The 21,881-nt window shown below is 37.6% G+C and overlaps 2 protein-coding genes across 5 annotated transcripts in view; one reads left to right on the plus strand and one right to left on the minus strand.

The window, feature by feature from the left end:
• The window catches only part of wu:fc38h03 (acetylcholinesterase collagenic tail peptide), a 16,630-nt gene extending 13,916 nt beyond the window's left edge, over positions 1-2,714 (plus strand). Inside the window, exons 17-18 of one of the 2 annotated variants that reach the window (XR_007926626.1) lie at positions 2,013-2,229; positions 2,441-2,714. Coding sequence is in view for 1 of the 2 variants with exons in the window: in XM_051873562.1 (XP_051729522.1) it covers positions 2,013-2,082 (70 nt within the window). In the remaining variant the exon portion in view is untranslated. Of the gene's footprint in view, positions 1-2,012 lie in introns of both variants that reach the window. The other variant, XM_051873562.1, reaches the window with a different exon arrangement.
• Positions 2,642-16,888, minus strand: wipf3 (WAS/WASL interacting protein family member 3). 3 transcript variants are annotated; one of them, XM_051873561.1, is made up of 10 exons: positions 16,487-16,888; positions 16,360-16,406; positions 15,482-15,577; positions 13,234-13,316; positions 12,366-12,498; positions 7,851-8,027; positions 6,874-7,752; positions 5,490-5,630; positions 5,170-5,271; positions 2,642-3,656 (listed from the first exon to the last, which is right to left on the minus strand). In XM_051873561.1, the coding sequence occupies exons 4-10, from the start codon at positions 13,303-13,305 to the stop codon at positions 3,616-3,618; spliced, it is 1,545 nt and encodes a 514-aa protein (XP_051729521.1). In that variant the 5' UTR covers positions 13,306-13,316; positions 15,482-15,577; positions 16,360-16,406; positions 16,487-16,888; the 3' UTR covers positions 2,642-3,615. The 3 variants fall into 3 exon arrangements, with proteins under 3 accessions (XP_051729521.1, XP_051729520.1, XP_051729518.1); XM_051873560.1 differs by lacking the exon at positions 16,360-16,406; XM_051873558.1 differs by lacking the exons at positions 15,482-15,577; positions 16,360-16,406.
• Between the last annotated feature and the right edge of the window lie 4,993 nt (positions 16,889-21,881).

The raw sequence follows: 21,881 nt of genomic DNA on the forward strand, positions 1-21,881 counted from the left end.
TTTTGGTTAAAAATGATCCAAAATCAATTTTTGAGCAAGTATATAACCAGCCAGTGTTCAAAACTATCTCCTTACCTTAGCCCGATTCACAACGGTAAGCTTGTAATATTGTTTTCTAATAATAACGGTACTGGTGGGTTTTTACAGGAAATTCGAGCATGCAGCCGTTCGTCTTTGTGTCATTACGTCACGTCTGTTTACATAAAGAAAGGGTTCCAGCTAGTAGGCTATATGGCACATGGAGGATGCTGTGACGGATCATTCAAAGCCTTTTCTCACAGCAGCTGCAATAATTAAACATCATTTTGATGACGAATTGTAATCCAGAAAGATCCAAATGACAATCATCAGTGACAACTGGAGATTCACCCGTAGTCAAAAGCAAAAGACTTCAGACTGCGGGTGGCTACAGAAATTGAAATCTACAGGTAACGCTAATACACACTAAATACTAGGGGTGGGAATCTTTAGTCACCTCACGATCCGATCTGATTCCGATTCTGGGAGTCACGATCCGATTCCAAAACGATTTTTGACCTACTTTTTTTCTTATTAATTATTTGTTTACCAACTTAAAAACCTTAAAATCCTTACATTTACATATCCTTACATAAGTAATTATAATAAGGCCTACTTTTTAAAATAATTACAAATTGAAAAAAAAAATTAAAACAATTGTATGTTAAGAATTTTAAATAACTTCAAAACATACAAGCAAGTAGGAAATAATAAAGAGGAGCAACGAAACATATTACAAGCAATAAACAAAGAGTGCTTTCAGTATTTAAGATTATCTGAACGTTTTCTTTCTCATGTTTACTGTTGTTTGTTACATCATAGACAGTGGGATATCTAATAAGTTGCATATACGCATGGATCTCTTTTGAAATATAATAAGTAATGCAGTTTGTCCTGTCCATTTAATCCCTTAATACAAAACTGGCTGTGTTTAGGCTACATTAATTTTGTGCCATAAAACCATTTTGAGACGCAAGCCGAGGGAGACCGCGCACAGCAACATCAAACAAAGCGCGCGTCTCTCACAGCACATCCTGTGCAGTGAAGCCCGCGGATGTCATTGTAATTCGCTTCAACCTTTCCGAACTTTATGAAAGATTATTTTACGGAAGGTTCGAGTGGTGTATGTGTGTGTGGAATTGTAATCAAGCAGAATACGGCTGTTTCTAAAGCACATTCAGCGTCATCGCGCATCTGAATAAAATCTAAGCTCAGAGTCGATCCAGAATCGTTGGAGAGAGAATCGCAATGCATTGATGGATCGATTTTTTTCTTCCACCCCTACTAAATACACATAGTCACGCAATGCTGATGCTGTTAACATTAACAATTTGAGAACAATGTATAACAATAATAATAATTTGCAGGGTTTGACGTGATATGAGCTAAGTGATCGTTAGATTTAATCACCATTGGCAGCGCGATTTATTGTAATGTTTTTTTTCTCAGTCGGTCAGAACAAAAGTGGCAGACATGTTACTTACTTGTTCAGATGACATTTCCTGGTGAAAATTCTTATTTTGGTCATACTTCCAAGACGTAGAATCTGTGATTCCGAAGTACAGTATCCACACCGATGCGATGTGGTGACTGACAGCAAACATTAGATTAATCCGCGCTGAGGAGCCATGCCGATGCACAACCCACGTAAAGATGATACTTCCGCAAATAACTGCAATTGCAGGTTTCAAACAGAGATGGTGACAAAGAGGCAAAACTTACAGACTGCAGCTTTAATTATTCTTAATTATTATTATTATTATTATTATTTTAATAACATTTTAATAATCTCTTACCAATTCACAAATGGTCCTGGATGTGACTATAAAATTTGAAAAGTACAAATGCTTAATTAATTTTAGAGATGCAAAATCTTTTTAAAAATAGATTTATATGGAGTACAGCATGTCACACCTCAGGACATGCCAATTTCCCAAAAGTATTTAATGTCAACACCCAATATAATGAATGTCTCTATCTTTTTGTACACATAGAACCTTTGGACAGCTCAGGTGCACTGACTCCTGTTTCATCGACTCAACCGGCTGTAAATACAGGACCTGAGGCTTACAAAAGTTTCACACAGACACACACACAGATATGAGAGAGAGCCTGCTGAGATCAACAGTATTTAGCAGATGATCTGAGAGGATTTGGCTGTTTCTGTCTCCCTCACCTCCTTCACACTCATGTAGACACACACACTATAAGGTACAACACAACGAGTACAGCACTATTTGCAGCACTTGTTCTTTGATTCTAGTATGTTTTTAATGGCAGCTGAGCTGAGGGATGAATATTTTAAGTATGAAGCTGTGTAATGAAATTATTATGATTTAAATTAATGTATAATATGTTTATATGAAATGAATGTTTGTTTAGTATTGCAAATGCATGATTAAGTTTGTGCATGTTTCCATAGATATAACATGTTCTCATTCTCAAGGAACAACGGACTAAGCTGTATTTCGCTGGTACATGCATTGTAAAGCATGTATTGTAAAAGCAGGTATTCATTGTATTTATTTTTTATTTATTGAACTGTGTCCAGACTTTTATGAACTGATACCTAATAATTCTCTGCTTGATCATTTTTCACAGAAAAAAAGTATGTCTTGTAATGTTTACTTGGGTTAAACAATAATTTATTCAGTCAGAGGAATAAATTGCAGTCATGTCCTGTGAGTGGCACTGTTTCCCAGTGTCTCGCATGAGAATTCTTACGTTTTCAGAGCTTTAATACAGCATTTCATACTGGCAGAGATTTCAAATACAGACAGAGATACAGATAAAAATGAAATATAGAATGAGGGAAATCAAAGAGCAATTCTTTGGTGTTTCAGAATTGAAACAAAGAATTCAAAATTATTGATTTGTTGAGTTAGATGAAGGGCAACAAAGGGCTCCAGCAGCCACAAGAAATAAAAACAGGTCGATATTGCCTGAAACCCTCATGTGTTAGTTTTAGCAATGTAATTCTATTAACTATATCTATAGTTTCGTCTAGTTTAACCATTTATTCTGCCCACCTTAGGCCTAAAACACATTGGTGAACTTTCTTCCCTTTTACAAAAAATGGATGGCCTTTGTTTGTCAGCAAGATTTCTCTAATCTGTATGCACAGATTCAACTCTTTATTTTGTTAAGCCATGTTTTAATTTCTCATTTTTATTCTATTAGTAGTTTAATAATTTTCCCCTCATACTCCATTCAGGGTATGTTGACAGCTGATGGGATAATTAATAAAAGCCTTGTCAGGTATAAGCAAAATTAGTAGGAATTATTAGGATAATACATTTGTTCCAGAGTTAAACCCTTATTATTGAATGAAGAAAATTAAAAAGATAGGTAAACACTTTCAATAAGAATCAGAGATTTTAACAGGTCTGCAGCTATAATGGGGAAACTCATTCTTGAAATGTTGATGGTAAAAAAAAAAAGTATACTAGTTTTACATCAAACTAAAATGTTTTCATGGATAATGTGGTGCTGCTAAGTGAATTGATTTGACCTACAGATTTGGCTGCTGTTCTTCATTGACGATGAAAATGATGCTTAAAAACTGTCCTGATAAAGGTTAGCACCAAGCTTCATATTTCATCTTAAATGAGTCCTCATAGCAGGAGGTTGTGGGTTGACTGTGAAAACAAAACAGGAATAGTTCATTTTCAATAAGACAGGTAGTTTCTGTGTTTCTTTGTTTTAAATGAAACCAATCAACTGAGGAACTGATAAAACTATTTATTTGCAGTTTTGAATTGTTTCAGCTATTGAATCTGATAACTGGTACTGAAACTAGTTGCATTAAAACAGAAACTTGTAAACAATATACAGTATTATACTGTTCAAACGTTTGGGGTCGGTAAGATGTTTTAAATGTTTATGAAAGAAGTATCTTATTCTCCCCAAGGCTGCCTTTGATTGATCAAAATACATTAAAAACAGAAATATATAGCTGAAATATTATTACAATTTGAAAAGTCTGCTTTCTTTTTAAATATATTACTCCAGTCTTCAATGTCACATGATCCTTTGGAAAAATTCTAATACGCTGATTTGCTGTTTAAGAAACATTTCTTATAATGAAGAAGAATGTTGAAAACAGTTGTGCAACTCAATATATTGGGAAAACCGTGATACATATTTTTTTTCAGGATTTTGTAACATTATAAATGTCTCACTTTTGATGAATTTAATGCATCTTTTATGAGTATTAATTTCTTTAAAAAATAAAATAAAATCTTACTGACCCCATAATTTTGAACAGTACCTTTAGGTCAGTGGTTGTCTACCAACTAACTGACATCTCTTTAATTGTATCACTAGCTATGTTTCCATCAAAAGTTGCAAATTTAACTTATGCGCAAAATTGGAAAATCGCACTAAAAACACAAAAAAAGCTTCAAAAAAAGCTTTTCCTGGGAAATTGACGCAAAATATCTGTAATAAAAATGGAAATTGGGAAGTTGAGACACTTCTGGGAGGGAATTAAACCAAATCATTTTGATGACAGACTTTGGCTCAGGCATTTCAGAATGATCATTTGAGATGCAGTGCATTGAAATTGGTCTGCTGGTTAGTCACATCCACTGTTGAGGCAAAATCGAGTTTTTTGTTGCACATTGAGGGATTTATTCGGTAAATGTGTTTCCATCACAGTTTATGCGCATGTCTTCTTATCGGATAAAAAATTATTCACCTCAATTGAGTGCATACTTATTTTATGCGCATTTATAGAATTTATGCACATCTTGACGTTTCAATCCAGCATTTTTTTAATGCGATATCCCAAAATGCGCATAAAATTGGGTGGATAGAAACATAGCTAGTGTGTGTTAATATGCACATTTTGCTGTCCAATTCAAACATATTAATACTAAATATATTCTGGACTTCCATCATCCAACATCCATTTTATTATCCCCCAACTTATTATCACCTGTATTTTGTCACTGTGATTTTAGGCTGTGCATTATAGATGTACTAAAGAGAATAAAGCAAAAGCTATATTACAACTGTATATAGATAAAAAAAAGAAGATCATCTGCCTCAAAGCTGTCTAAATGAACAGAGGCAACATTGTGAGCACTGTCATTGAAGAGACTTCACCTTTCCTCACATACACTCTCACACACAAAGAGGTTGTTGTACCTCTGTTCTCCTTGCTGGGGTAAGTACGTGGGAAGGGCCTGAACTCTTCAGGAGGGGGGAAGTCCTCTATTGGATGGAAGTGAAACTTTGATTCAAAGTCATCTGAAAAGTAGACAAAGACTTTGTGAGTTGGAAATAAAACAGAAATGCTATGTTAAATCGAATGGGTGTGCATATGGGTGATCACAAACATACAAATACACAATTAGCAAATCATATTGTCACTGTAGTTAATTTCTAATTGCTTGTTGCTGTTCATCCGAAGGTAATAGCCCATTTAGGCCTTTAGCTTCATCATTAATGATGACCTGTAGTCTCACCTAAACTGTGCAGGTGTCCGTTGCGTACTGAGCTGGGTGGAGCTGACAGTGGGAGAGGAGGAGGGGGCGGGATCCTACTAGAGAGTTCAGTGTTAGGAGAGCGAGCCGGGGGAGCAGGAGGTGGAGCCATCCGTGGAGCACCTGTAAATCCAAAAATCTTGATAAATGACTGCCTATAATTAATATCAGTTTAGTTTTTATTACATTGTATATACATATTTATATATACATATTTGCAAATACACTACCGTTCAAATGTTTGGAGTCAAATTTAGCTTTGTCAAATTGCAAAAAAAATGCTTTGCCATCACAGGAATAAATTACATTTCAAAATATACTAAAATAAATGTAAGTTCTTTTTATCTAATAATTTTTCACAATATTACTGTTTTTACTGCATTTTTGTTTTAAAAAAAAACACAGTCCTGGTAAGCATAAGAGACTTATTTCAAAAACATTAAAAAACTTTCTGACCTCATCTTGACAAACTTACAAATTTTCCTAACAATCAAAAGTCAACAATAAACAAAAATGAAATGTAAATTAATTAATAGATACATCCTTAAAATATATATACAAGTGTTATAATCTTTTGTGCAATTGTGCTTCTTAGCGTAGACTTCTCTTGTTTTAAGGATGTTTATATATTTTTACTGAAATTCCTAAAAAATCTTAGTGACACCAAAGTTTTGAATAGGGATGTGGTGATCTGATACTCCGTATCGGTCAGATAAGGACCTCTTTTGCTGAATCGGGTATCAGTCTGTACAAATTCGATACTGTGCGTTACCAATGGTTGTTACTGTCAACCTCAAAAGGACAAAAAAGGATCACAGAAGGTTTAGTGCACCATATTTTAAGTATTCTGAAGCCATTAAATGGCTTTATTTGCGGAACAGACAGTAGTATATTACATTGTTAAATTTAGGTTCACAGATTTTAAGTTCTTTATTTTCAAACAGCGTGTCGCATTCAGTTACTACAGTCAGCATGGTAAAACTCTCTCCAAAATGTTCAATACACACAAAATATCTTCTCTATGTTCTCTGTTATGAACTTTTTATTGCAGAGTGAGGCCTGTCCGTGTCGCTTTAAGTGCATCATCATGTGTCCGGGATTTGCATAAGTGCTTTTGTGCAGCTCTGTATTGATTGTGTCTGTTGTCCTATTAAAAATCTCCACCATGCATTTCAAAAGAAATGCTTATAATAGAGTATATAAAAGTAGGCTAATAGTAATTTGTAATAGTTTTTAAGATCAAAAATTTACCAGATGTAGCAGTAAGTATATGTGTGTGTGTGGTTCAGGTATACCCTACTGTTAAATGGTAGTGTATATATATAATATTTGCAAATACATATAACAAAGGTCATTAGTCTTCTACCTGCAAATCTTGGCACAGCAGGGGGTCGTCTACTAGGTGCGCTACAGGGGTAGGACGGTGGCAAAGGTGGTACGCTGGGCCTGTATGTAGGTGAAGGCATGGAAGATACTTTCTGAGGTAGCGGAGGAGGTGCAGAGGAGGTGTTACTGCATGCAAATGAACCAGGAAGAGGAGGAGGTGGGGGAGGAGGTCCTAATGTACTGTCCTTCATTTCTAACGGCCCTGGTGAAGGGGGCAGAGGGGAGAAGACTCCAGATGAGCGGTTAGGGAGTGAGGACGGAGGTGGTGGAGGAGGCGGAGGGTAGACGACACCAGATGACCTGTCAGAGAGTGAAGATGGTGGGACTGATGGAGGGGGTGGAGGGGGCGGAGCGTAAAAGACACCAGATGACCTGTCGGGGAGCAAGGATGGAGGGACTGGTGGAGGGGGTGGAGGGTAGAAGACACCGGATGATCTGTCAGGAAGTGAGGACGGAGGAACCGAGGGAGGCAGTGGAGGAGGTGGAGTCGTGGGCATGGGAATGGAGTGTGATTGGACAGGTAACCAAGTGGGTTTGGCCATTTGAGGAGGGGGTGGAGGCGGGCAGGTGGGGAGAGGTGGTGGTCTATTATTGGGCCGCTCCTGAGGAGGAGGTGGAGGAGGGGGTGGGGCAGAGGAAGGAGGAGTAGAGGACAGTTGGAAAGTAGGATGTGTAGTTTGGCTGGGGGAGGGCGGAGCTGTGTATGAGGAAATAGGCCGAACTTTAGACAGTGAGGATGTTCTCTCCACAGGCCTGTGGGAGGGGGAAAGATCAGGGGCGCTTCCCCTGAAACCATCTCCTTGTGATGGAGGGTTCCAGAGAGGCTGCTTCAGGCTGGCGGTAGAGCCGGAACGAGACACTGAAACACAAACAAGCCATATCCAAAAATCATACAAAGGTTTTCTAGCACTGAAAAACTTTATTCAGCATGACAACAAATAGATCTGACTTCAATACCTAGATTGTGATGTGTCTGTTTCTCTTTTTGTCCAACTGATTTGAGTACAGGAAATCCCCCGACAAACAGTCCACCCAGACTTGGACCCACTGCAGATGGAGTAGATCCTGCTGTGTTTGTAGAATTCCCAGCAACCACATTTCTTCCACCATCATTCACACTATTAACTTTAGGTTCTGCAAATACATACATCACCATTATGTTAACAGTAATTTCACCAAGTAGAATGTTTTCCTGGATTTATCACATTGCAATCCACCATTCAGATCTTTTTTTAAAATCAGTTACATTTTCTTAGCAGACTCCAGCTTTTATCATTTTTATAATATTGTTTATAATTTTTCATTATTTAATTTATAAATTATATATATATATATATATATATATAATATTAAAGGTTACAATTAACAACAGAGCCCAAACTATTAAATTCAGTTGCTATTTATTTTTAGATATAATAATCAACACTCAAATAAAAAAAAGGCAGGTTTTGCATTAACTTCTAAATCTAATTATAAAATTATATATATATAGTGCAGTTTAAATTTTAATTTGTTTGCAATTTAGGAGGGTCTGTCTGTGACTGTAAAACAAAGATAGTAAACTTTGTAACTTACTTAAAGGTACAGTAAATGATTTTTGAGAAACACTGTTGATATTTGAAAATAACACTCAAACACCCTTCCCTTCATTGCTCCTCCCCCAAAATAACAACACACTATGCAACACAGGCAACACCAGACAGCTCGTGCAAACATGGATAAATCAGCTGTGATTCAACAACAACAGCATAACTTGGTTCCGGAGACATAGCAAAACCAAATTAACCAATATTACTCACTTGTGCAGAAACAAGGCAACCATGGCATGCTCTCTAACGTCTCTCCACTGGAAAGCTTTTCCAATATTAATGCGGGTCCTAGCTTGTCTCATCGTAACCCTTCTTTTTCCAATTCCTTTTACATTTTCCTCTTTGTTAATAATCGATTGTTTGGGTGTTGATTTAAATTTTCAACAGCATTTCTCAGAAATTGCTTACTGAACCTTTAATGTTGTGCAGTTCTAATGTGTTTCAATGTCCCTTTAGTTTTCTCTGGTTTGATTTTTATCACAGTATCCATGATACACCGAAATAAAACACTAACTGTGTGGCAACAAATGGTCTAATCTAATCAGGTACTGAATTCTAGCATGGCTAAATGATGTCTAACATGGCACAACATGGGTATGACTTAGAAAGCCTAGAAAGTCTATATATACACTGCTCAAAAAAAAATGGAACACTTTTTAATCAGAGAATAGCATCAAGTTAGTTAAACTCCTGGGATATTGATCTGGTCAGTTAAGTCGCAGAGGGGGTTGTTAATCAGTTTCAGCTGCTTTGGTGTTAATGAAATTAACAACAGGTGCACTTGATGGGCAACAATGAGACGACCCCCAAAACAGGAATGGTTTTACAGGTGGAGTCCAGGCCACTGACATTTTTTTTTCCCTACTCATCTTTTCTGACTGTTTTTCACCAGTTTTGCATTTGGCTAGGGTCAGTGTAACTACTGGTAGCATGAGGCAATACCTGGACCCTACGGAGGTTGCACAGGCAGTCCAACTCCTCCAGGATGGCACATCAATACGTGCCATTGCCAGAAGGTTTGCTGTGTCTCCCAGCACAGTCTCAAGAGCATGGAGGAGATTCCAGGAGACAGGCAGTTACTCTAGGAGAGCTGGACAGGGCTGTAGAAGGTCTTTAACCTATCAGCAGGACCAGTATCTGCTACTTTGTGCAAGGAGGAACAGGATGAGCACTGCCAGAGCCCTACAAAATGACCTCCAGCAGGCCACTGGTGTGAATGTCTCTGACCAAACAATCAGAAACAGACTTCATAAGGGTGGCCTAAGGGCCCAAAGTCCTCTAGTGGGCCCTGTCCTCACTGTCCGGCACTGTGGAGCTCGACTGGCATTTGCCATTGAACACCAGAATTGGCAGGTCTGCCACTAGCGCCGTGTGCTTTTCAGATGAGAGCAGGTTCACCCTGAACACATGTGACAGACGTTCTCCAAAGCCGTGGAGAACATTATGCTGCCTGTGACATCGTTCAGCATGACCGGTTTGGTGGTGGGTCAGTGATGGTCTGGGGAGGCATATCCATGGAGTGACGCACAGACCTCTACAGGCAAGACAATGGCACCCTGACTGCCATGAGGTATCGGGATGAAATTCTTGGACCCATTGTCAGACCCTACGCTGGTGCAGTGGGTCCTGGGTTCCTCCTGGTGCACGACAATGCCCGGCCTCATGTGGCGAGAGTATGCAGGCAGTTCCTGGAGGATGAAGGAATTGATACCATTGAATGGCCCCCACACTCGCCTGACCTAAATCCAATAGAACACCTCTGGGACATTATGTTTCGGTCCATCCGACGCCGCTAGGTTGCACCTCAAACTGTCCAGGAGCTCAGTGATGCCCTGGTCCAGATCTGGGAGGAAATACCCTAGGACACCATCAGTCGTCTCATTAGGAGCATGCCCCGACATTGTCAGGCATGCATACAAGCATGTGGGGGCCGTACAATCTACTGAGTACAATTTTGAGTTGCTGCAATGAAATTTCAGCAAAATGGACTAGCCTGCTGCATCATTTTTTCACTTTGATTTTCGGGGTGTCTTTGAATTCAGTCCTCTGTAGGTTGATCATTTTCATTTCCATCAAAGGATGGAACACATTACCCAGTCCATATCAGTATAGATATCCAGCATGATATTTTTCCCCATTGAGATCTGATGTGTTTTCAAAGTGTTCCTTTAATTTTTTTGAGGAGTGTTTATATATATATATATATATATATATATATATATATATATATTATATATAATATATATATACAGTACTGTGGAAAAGTCTTAGGCCACCACCAGCTTTGTTGTTTTAGCAATGTTTTAATGACCATCCATATTTATTTTTCAGTCTCTTTATTACGATGAATAGAAAATACAGGAAATATGTACACAAAATTTAAAAACAAATCTGAACAAAATTGTTTCTTTAAGCAAAAAGTATTTAGTGTGACCTCCTGTTACATTTCTCCTGGACTTCCATTTTCTCAAAGAACTCTGAACACTGAAACTCTGAGAAACTTCTTATCATATTTTTAAATTTTTCTTTGCTTTCCAGTCCTTTTCCATTCCATTTAGGTTTAAGAGAGTCAGGTTCCTGCTATTGCTCAAGTGTAAGGGGAGATCACTAAATACTTGCCACTTTAGCCTATAAAGGCTGTTTTTGTTTTGTTTTGTTTTTCTGTTTTTTTAATATTGCATACAAATTGACTGTATTTTCTGGTTATGTTCTAATAAAGGGTCTGAGAAATAATTATATATGGTCACTATATCATAGCTAAAACAACATCTAATGGTGGCCTATAACTTTTGCACAGAACTGTATATATAACCCGTACTGAACTGTGACTTCAATACCAAGTTTTTTTTTTGTTTGTTTTGTTTTTTCAGTATCTCACCCTTATTTATATAGCGCTTTTTACAATGCAGATTGTGTCAAAGCAGCTTTACAGTGATAACTGGTATATAATTTTGGCTGCACAGCAGCTCTTAAAGAAAATGGTGTCAATGCAGGCAGATCAAAGCACTGTTGAATATCAAATGTCATATATCTAGTTGAATATGTTAAATATCTAGTTATTATCATCATTATAGTTCCTATTAACAATAATACCCTTGTCAAGGACAAAAGATATTGTTTATAGAACATGTCCTACTTACAATAACATAAGACAGGCAGACATCAAGACGAAACAGGAACTGTAAGCTGAAGTGAGCCAATGACTTTTTAATGAACATAGCATGTCCTGAGCATAAAGAATACTGTCTTTTGTAATAAAGAGGAAGATGAGGAGCATTGTCACCCCCCACTTTCTGTGTAATCCTCACTCCAGCACTTCCTGAGGTCTTGGCCCTTTATCTACCACTGTGCATTTCCATATACAGATAGAAAGCCTTTGTGTCCACAAGAGTGCTTTGAAGTGTGAGAACCCAATAGCTATAGACCTTGAGCTCAAATATAGCTCCGCCACTGATAAGCCCTTACAACTTATCAGCCATTCAGACTTTCTCTGAAGCCTGGTTTTCTCTTCATATTTAGTCTATCTTTCTCAAACTCCTTCAGTTTCATTTTCACGAGAGACTAATTTAATACAGGTTCTCATGCTGACACAACACTCTAATCCTAAATCAACAATTGTTGAAAATGAAAATACAATGCCGGTAGCTCTGGTTACACCAATAAACAACATTCTACTGTTGCCATCATACAGCAGATATATGCCAAGTCAGATAATCAGGAAATGAACTCTAAATAGTATCAGTTTAGTATTCATATTTCCCATGCTTGCAACCAGATAGTTGACAAATGACTCATTTCACCTGATCAGGTGACATGAGTTGTTACATTACAGAATTATGAATTGAAAATTGAGCTTATGTGAATGAATTTGATTTTAACTCACTGTCAAAGACTGGTGCGCTTCGGTCATTGACCTGTGTGACCCTTTTCAGCCTCGTCCCCTTCTGAATGTCAGACAGGAGTGCACTGCGACCTCCACCCTCAGAACGCTGGACTTTAGGAGGGTCTGTCCGTGACTGTAAAAGAAAGAGGAAAAAAGTTGCAACTTAATTTTGTGCAATTCTGATGAGATGCACTATGCCTTTTTCTCTGCTATGCTTGTCATCACAGTATCCATGATACACCAAAATAAAACGTAAACTGCATGGGAACAAATAGTTTAATCTAATCATGTACTGAATTCTATGACTAAATAATGTGTAAAACAGCATAACATGGGTATGACTTAGAAAGCTACATGATTCATAAAGCGTCAAAAGTTTTGAACTCCATTGACTTTCATTGTATAGACATAAAACCACTGAGACATTTTATTAAATATCTTCTTTGTTGTTCCAGAGAGGAAAACAAAAAGCCAAACAGGTTTAGAATGACATGGGTGAGTAAATGAGTCACAATTTGTACTTTTAGGGGGAACTTCCCCATTAATGGTTTCAAATGTGCATTTTAAATTGTTCATTAGTTTGCATGTGCATTAAACAAGAAAGACAAATCTGATCATGTGACACCTGTGCTGTATATTCCTGTGTGTGTAATTTTATCTGTAATTAATAATGCAAATCTGGCCAGGTGGTTGCCAGGAGGAACTGGGTGATGGAAACAAAGAGAAAGACAGAAAGAGAGAGAAAGCAGCACACATATGGAGAAAAGAAAAGAGCCACACACAAAGTGTTTAGAGTCTGGTTAACTATATTACATTAATAGGTATCTATGAATGTGTGTGTGTGTGTGTGTGTGTGTGTGTGTCTCACTTGTGCAGGAGCTGCAGCAGGTGGAGGTGGGGGTGGGGGTGCTGGGGGAGGTGGTGGAGGAGGGACAGGCATTGCTTAGGAACCTGAAAAACAGTCACAGATTAAAGCACATACAGTTATCTGTGACCCTTGCCTACCGGACCACACTATTTGGCCTCTTTTCAAACAGACATTTAAATTAATATTTATTTTATATTTAAAATATTCTTTTGTTTCTTCATGAAAAAAACAAAAAAAAATACAGGGTTTTTAAAGGATTAGTTCACTTCAGGATAAAAATTTCCTGATAATTTACTCACCCCCATGTCATCCAAGACGTTCATGTCTATCTTTCTTCAGTCGAAAAGAAATTAAGGTTTTTGAGGAAAACATTCCAGTATTTTATAGTGGACTTCAGTGGGATTCACCGGGAAATTACAGTTTCAGTGCAGCTTCAAAGCATAATACACAATCCCAGACGAGGAATAAGGGTCTTATTTAGCGAAACAATCAGTCATTTAAAAAAAAAAAAAAAAAAAAAATTTATATACTTTTTAACCACAAATGCTCATCTTGCACTGCTCTGCGATCTGCCACGTATTACATTGAAAGGTCACGTGTGACGTAGGCGGAAGTACCGCGGTAGGGCGAAAAACTCCATCTAATTTTCTCCTCAAACTTTAAAATCATCTGATATCGTTGTTTTACCTTTTTTTTTTTTTTTGTAAAGGCTGTTTGGCTTAAAGTAAAAATTAAATGAAAATTAGACTAAGCTTTACTCACCCTCAAGTCATCCTAGGTGTATATGACTTTCTTCTTTCTGATAAACATAATCTGAGAAATATTAATAAATATCCTGACGCATCCGAGCTTTATAATGGCAGTGAACAGGTGTCACGAGTATGAGCTGAAGAAAGTGCTTCCATCCACATCCATCCATCATAAATGTGTGCTCCACACAGCTCCGGGGGGGTTAATAAAGGCCTTCTGAAGCAAAGCGATGCGTTTGTGTAAAAAAAAATATCCATATTTAACAAGTTATGAAGTAAAAAATCTAGCTTCCGTCAGACTGCCTTCCGTATTGAAGTTACAAAGCGAGTGTAAACTGGCTTCACGTCAGTTACACTTTTTCCGTAAGTTGAATAGGGAAGGCGTAGGACGCAGCGTAAGCTTTTTGAACTGCAAGAGTTTTACACTTTCTTCGTACGTTGAATACGGAAGGCGGTCTGGTGGAAGCTAGATATTTTACTTCATAACTTGTTTAAATATGGATATTTTTTTACACAAACGCATCGCTTCGCTACAGAAGGCCTTTATTAACCCCCGGAGCACACGTTAATGATGGATGGATGTGGATGGAAGCACTTTTTTCAGCTCGTACTCATTGATCCCTATCACTGCCATTATAAAGCTCAGATGCGTCGGGATATTTATTAATATTTCTCAGATTATGTTAATCAGAAAGAAGAAAGTCATACACACCTAGGATGGCTTGAGGATGAGTAAAGCTTGGGCTAATTTTCATTTCAAATTGAACTGAGCATTTGTGGTTAAAAAGTATATACTTTTTTTTTTTTCTTTTTTTTTGAAAATGACCAATCATTTCGCTAGATAAGACCCTTATTCCTCGTGTAGAGTGATTTGAAGCTGCACTGAAACTGCAATTTGGACTTTCCACCTGGTGAACCCCACTGAAATCCACTATATGGACAAAAATACTGGAATGTTTTCCTTAAAAACCTTAATTTCTTTTTGACTGAAGAAAGAAAGACATGAACATCTTGGATGACATGGGGCTGAGTAAATTATCAGGAAATTTTCATTCAAAAGTGAACTATTCCTTTAACAGGGGTTTTTAACAGACTTTTTATATCCACTATATATATATATGCTCATTGACATTTACAGTTAAAGCTCCAGCTAAACACAAGTGTTAAAGAACTCCAAGAACTTTTCAGCACTCCATTGTGGTTTCGAAATGACAAAGCAATCTCCCCCACACCCCCCTCTCTCTTCATGAGTGTATATGTTCCTCTTGGCAGGAAGCTTGTCTATCACAAGATGCGCAACAGGAACCCTCCCTTCTCTTTTAGGAAAACCATTCTCATGCTTCCACAATGGGCTGGGAAGTAAGAGGTTCCAAAGATCATCTTTTGTAGAATCTGCATTTAACCCTGAACTAGGGACATCTCTCACATATAAAACACTGAACTTGTCCTTTAAAACGAATAGGCATTAAAACGAACTCAAATCAGAGTAAAGTGGCAACCTTATCAAGAGCTGGTAGGCTCCGGAGATAACAATGGAGTCTGTTGTTTGAGAAAAAAGCTGCCCAACTTCTGGCAAGTCCAGCAGCCAATCAGAGCTATTGTATGAGAAAGAAAAACATGCTAAACACAGCTGAGAAATGTAGAAGGAATTTAGCTAATATGATAATTTCCAGAAATGTTTATTCTTGCCAAAAAAGAGAAACATTGTGTTATTGTTCTACTGCTCTATGGAAGCACAAAAGGACAAGTTTAAGCATTGGGAAAACTCCAATGTTAAATTAATGTTCAAAACATGTTTGTTGATCATTAATAGGTGAAATCCCAACATTTTTTAAGTCACATGAAGAATTCAGCTATTCATCCTTTGGCCTCTTTCATGGTATGATTGTCCAAGATCTTGTGGGTTACATTTCTTCCTCAGCATAGCTCTTAACAACTCTCTCTTTCCCTAGAGTCCCATTATCAGCTTTCCCATGGAGATGTTGATACACAAGGTTGTGCTGGTCCAACCATTTGGGAACAGAGACATGCTGTATAATATCTTGCTAATGTTAATTAATACTTGTAGATGATTTGAATTTTGTTTGCTCTTTTCTGTATTCTGTTTCAAGTTTTTTTTTTTTTTTTTCATATTATTTGATTTTGTATTCATTTCAGATTTCTATAATCATAATTCCTATTGAAAATATTAACTGTTTAACAGATAAATGATGACAGAATTTTCATTTTGGGGTTAACTATCTCTTTAAGGGTTTACGTACAACATTTTCACCATTAAACATCCAGATACAAAACTGTCATTCGAAGAGGTGTGAACTATGAACAGACAGTTCAAATTTAAGGCTACTACTGTCAGTTCTGCGTCAATGACACTCACCAACAGAGTCCAGCTGAGAACGCAAACTAATGAAGTAGTTTTATAGCCTACAAAACATAACGGTAGTGGTTCAATGGTATTATGTAAAACCTGTTTACTGTAATGTAGTTTTCAGAGGCTACTTTACCTTAGTGGTTTAAAAAGCCGAACTTTCGTGCGTTATTCCTCCGATGGTCGCAGGGAAGTTGTCAGAAGCCAGTCGTGGCGCGAGGCTGGGTCCGCATAGCGCGCGCCTTTGACCCTCGAGATACAGTTACTGACCGCGAGCTCGTGTTATAATTAGGAAGACGCAGAGGACGTAAGTCTGTGGGGTTTCACGACGACTGTTTTCGTCTAATAAAAATATTTTAAGAAAACTTTAGGAGTATGTCCTCTCCACTTGGTAAAAATAATCCACTAAAAATGTCTGATTTTTAAAACGTGACACTCGTGACACTTTCCAAAGGCTGTCCCCCTTTTGTCAGCTAGGAATTTATGTGCGAAGTGAACTGGGCTACAGCACGCGCCTGTTGCGTCTAGGGTGCACGCGCAACGCGAGCGCGTGCAAAAGACAACATAGCAGGCGGCGCGGTGGGAGGTTGTCTTGACCATGAGCCTGGCTGTTTCATATCTTTTATTATTTACAATCCTAAATCAGACTGTGTTGATTAAAATGCATCTAGAGATGATGTCAAATTTCTATAATTAAAAGAAAATAAAAATAAAATGCTTTTATTAGGCTAGTAGTTTAACTAACACAATAAATATTTTATGGTGCTTCAGATGGTTGTATGTAGGCTACTGTATGCTTTGCGCGACCAGATCGCTCTCTAGTGGTAGTTTCTGACAAGGTTGTGTTTGTGTGTAGAGTGGAAGCATGGCTAATTAAAGATGACCTCCAAACCAGATTTAATCAGAAATGGGGTCAAAAGAGTATTTGAATGTTTCATTGAGTGAAAATAAAATCAGCTACTGATAAAAAAAACTACCAAGTGTGTCACAACACCACTAAAATGCATTTGAGTCAATAAGAACAGTACAGTCACAACTCAAAAAACTTTGATTGAATAATCTCTGATAAGAAATCAATGATACTTAATAATAGTTATCTAATATTTTCTACCTGCTTCGGAAAAGACAGCACAGTCATTCTGGCTCCCAACTTGTCTTTTAAGAGCTAGGAATGTTGTGACACAGGGTTGATGAGGTTAAAGATGACAGCCTCAGGCGAAGTGACGAGCATTAGCACACAGTTTTAAATACTGTAACTCTAATAATGACCTATTGCTCTCTGTTTACCCCACCCATAACAAACACTCACGTAAACCTACACGTAAGCACATTCAACAAATGGAACAAATGGATGCCTTAAATGGAAAAATCATCTGTTTATTTAAAATCTGATGTAGTAACACTTCCCAAAGCTAAATCTGGCAAACTAATGCATAAGACTAAAGTATATTGTAAACTTGCCTAATTGCACTGAAACCATGTCTAAATCTTCGTTGATGCATTTTTTGTTGTTTTATGAACACATATATTATTACACTTGCACAAACAAGCTCAATGAATCTGAACATTTAAATCTATAGCCATTTTTCTTACAGTTTTGCTCATAATAACAGAGAAAATGGTTACACTTTATTTTAAGGTGTCCGTGTTACAGTGTAATTATACATTTAAGTACTGAGTAATAATAATTAACTTACTATAAGGTTAGGGTTTAGGATGAGGGTTTGGTTTAGGGTTAATGTAATTATGCATAATTTATAGTTATTACTTCAGTAACTACATGTAACACGTGTAACAATGACACTGTAAAATAAAGTGTTACCGAAAATTATAAGATCTCATAGCTTGATCACAGTTTTTAACCCAATGTAATCAGGTTCAGTTTTGATTTAGAATTCAACTTGTGTAGGCCTATTCAATATACTCACTGTTGGCAAACTAACAGCTTATCGTTTAGTTATAATGCACTTCTTGACCGCTCTGTTATATCTTTACTAGATATTTAACTAAACATATATTATAAGAATAGAATCTTTGGTTTGTCCAGTACTTCTGCTTTTGCAGTGGGAGAACTAAATGCTATATCACTGTCATGAAAAAAAACTACAGAAGAAAATGCATGGCTTGTTGGATCCATGTGTGATGGATGACTATCATTGCATAAAAAGTAAAAATCTTTGATTCTGGACGGATATGACCACCACCCTAACCCCTTCAAAAAAAAAAAAAAATTGCAGCAAGCATCCACAAAATAACTGCTGCTAAATTCTTCTAATGTAAAGTCCTTCATAAAATATTGCAGTAACACCACAAAACAGTGCAATTATTTGACAAAATTACATTGTATCCTTCACAAAACAAAACAAAAAAGATTCTACTGAACACCCTGCTGGGGGAAAAAAACAGCTTATGGTTTGCTGGTCTTAGCAGGTTTAGACTGGTCTAGCTAGTCTCCCAGACCGGCCTAGCTGGACTTAGTCAGCCAGCTAGACCAGTAGTGCCCAAAAACCCTTTAAACCCTGCAAAATGACAAGCCTGACTAGGCTAAGAGACAAAGTATGTAGTGTTTTCCAGCAGGAAAATGTCATTATTTCCAGCATTTGGAAAAAAAGCTCCTGTGATATGGATAACTCGGGCTACTCCAAGAGTTTATACCCTTAACGTCATAAGTGCATTCATAAGTCAAATTTTCAACAGTGTCAGTCTGGAGGTAGTGCCGTAGCCTATATAGTGCTCTACCATCGGATGTAAACCTAATTTGCAGTCAGTGCGTTGACTGAACGTCGGTTGATTTGGCAGCGGCAGGTTTCCCATCATCTTCGTGGTTCTGTAGTAGACTCGTGCGCGTCTTCCGTTTCTCTTTGAAGCGACCGGAGCGGGACACAAGGAGATTACGGCGATTGGAGCGCTCGTTGAAAGTTGGCTGAACAGCAGAGTCGTCATACGTTTCGTCGCTCGGTAAGCAGTTGTCTGCTTCTTTCGCTGGACGTGTCGGTGAAGTGAGCTGTTGGTCCGGCTCAGCGGAGGGATGATGCTGTGTGGACTCTGCTGAAGCCTGATTACGGAGGTCCTGTTCCAGATTCGCTGCCGATTCTCTGGCTGCTTTTCTCCTCTTGCCCACGAAAGACCTCCACCAGGGAGCTGTTTTCTCCGTCATTGTTAGAACTAAACAGATAATTAATAAATAAACAAACACGATCAAGTTACTATTTCAACATAAAAACTGAAAAAACTATGCTTGTTGTAGCTATATTTAGGTGTAGCTACATTTAATTGTAGCCTAATCTATAAACCCACGCTTATGACGCTATGACGTAAGAACAACAATAGACACAGCATGTCTATTCAAGAATAACAACAACAGTGTAATCTGAGTCTGAGATAGATCTGTATCCTAATAGATATAATATACTTTATTGAAATAGGCTAGGCCTAGCCTACATCTCTATCCTTAACTGGATAATGTTATAAAATGGAAATTGCTTAGGGGTCACTTGACAAATAATGTCCAAGATGGAGAAAACTTTTAAAAATGTAGTTTAAAACACGGTACACTCGGTTTCATATGAATGCGTATAGGCCCACTATTTTCTACCAAAACGTAACTTTGGTAGATTTAATGAGATGTCACGGAGTGTAGCCTACATTATCTAATTTAAAAAATTGTTCTGGAAAAAATACTATTACATTTTATAATTTATAATAATTTACTATATAGGGGTATAGGGGACTCCCTGTTTTAGGATTTTGCATGACAACAAAATGGCTTCCTTCACTGACATTAAAAGTAGTTCAGTTTTTTAAAGAAACAATAATAATAATAAATAATAAAATATTATTCCAAACTACTTACGCAAACGTTTTATTATTTGTTTATTTTCTATTTTAAAATCTCCACACGGCTACCATGCACTTTGACATTTGTAATTTAAGCAAACAATCTAAATGACAGTTAAACTGAATTCAAGTCATATTTTCTATGAATGGAGTTTTAAACATAATTTTGAATAACTTCATATATCCATACAAAACGAATGAGCGTCACGTCATCCATGACAAACAACCTAGGATACTGTCCTGCGATGCAGAACAGGTTTACAGCGCCATAACCTCAAGAGTCTTTTACAGGTGATGATTCATGCCACAACAACGAACCTGATCATCAGCCTGAGCGACTCACCTGGACAAAAAATGATGAGAACAAGATAAACGCAGCCCGAGGTTCCTCTAAATGAAAGGTGTGTTGAAACAACAGAGACGCTGAATCCTCAGAAGAAATCACGGTGCGTGAAAATCATCTTTCTCTCCCACGTATCCGAAGACTTCAATCACTGAGACGCAGTTTTGCACATAACTCGACTGAAAGGATATCTTTTTGTCTCTGAGAAAGCGTAACATCATCCTTTGCCCAACATCACCTAAAGGAGGTTCTTAATATACCACGCAAAATCTGAACTTACGTGAAAGACTTTATAGTGTCGTCGCAGTTTACAAGAGTACCTGAGATTCCACCTCCGAAACTACAATGAGTGCACCTGTTCTCTGTTCTGATTGGTCGACCGGCCTGGGGATCGGTCACGTGAGGAGAATTCAGGTAATTCTGCTATGGCGGTAGGTTGGACTTACGGTTGCCCTGGCAGCGAACAGCGAGACGCTTTTTCTTCGGTGAAACTTTTTTTCTATTTTTTTTCAAGGTGGGGAGCATTCTTGTGTGATCTAAACAAAACGAGCCCAACCCTAAACTACTATGTCAATGTCTATTGATAGACTAAACGTCGAAATTAATCGAGATTGTAGCAATTTCATATTGGACAAAGGCTATATCAGCTTCACATAGAAGAGTAGTGTTCCCACTAGTGGAGTGATGCCACATGCCGGTCTTAAATGTTACAGAAATGACAATAGAAAGATTATTCTAGGCAGTCATTCTTAAAGCCCCACATGAATATAGAATGCAGTGTGTAGGCTATACTAGAACAGTGACTTGTTGTATGTTTGACACCACTTTACTGTGAATAGCCAACTAATGGTGTGACAACTGCGTGAGAAGTTATATTTCACTCTGCTTGACTGCATTAAAAAAGATATTTAAACAAAGACATTTCAGAGCTGAACAATCCCAGGCCTCTATGTTACACATATCACTGTTATCAGTATAGATTACATTTGTAGGCAGTCTCAGGGTACTGACATTGTTTGAGGGAATCCCTTGAGGTCTTGCACCATTTAGTAACTCCCAGCTTGTCCTGAAGTAAGAGTTTAGTGTGGAATGATGCCAGTTTCCACTGTACATTGGCCAATAATGTTCCTACTGTCACTACACAATGCTGGTACACAGTGAAGCGTCAAGATTTACGACACATTTTCATTTGTCATCTTTCAGTCTCTATTTGGGTCTTCCTCTCTCTTTCACAAAGACAATCACAGATATATATATATATAAAAAAAATCACATTATTGAAAGATAAACATACATTCAGTGAGTACAGTGTAAAAAAGATTTGTTAGTTTAACTTGAAAAAGTAAGTTAC

Source organism: Ctenopharyngodon idella, chromosome 19, assembly GCF_019924925.1.
Source record: "Ctenopharyngodon idella isolate HZGC_01 chromosome 19, HZGC01, whole genome shotgun sequence".
Taxonomy (NCBI): domain Eukaryota; kingdom Metazoa; phylum Chordata; class Actinopteri; order Cypriniformes; family Xenocyprididae; genus Ctenopharyngodon; species Ctenopharyngodon idella.

Bases quoted from the DNA above. Each gene is read 5' to 3' on its own strand.
- wipf3 (XM_051873558.1), bottom strand. From the start codon at position 13,305: ATGCCTGTCCCTCCTCCACCACCTCCCCCAGCACCCCCACCCCCACCT. The intron at 7,753-7,850 runs GTATTGAAGTCA...TTTGTGTTTCAG, and splicing joins ACAGACACATCACAATCTAG to TGTCTCGTTCCGGCTCTACC. The intron at 3,657-5,169 runs GTACAACAACCT...TTGTTTTCACAG, and splicing joins CCCCAGCAAGGAGAACAGAG to TCAACCCACAACCTCCTGCT.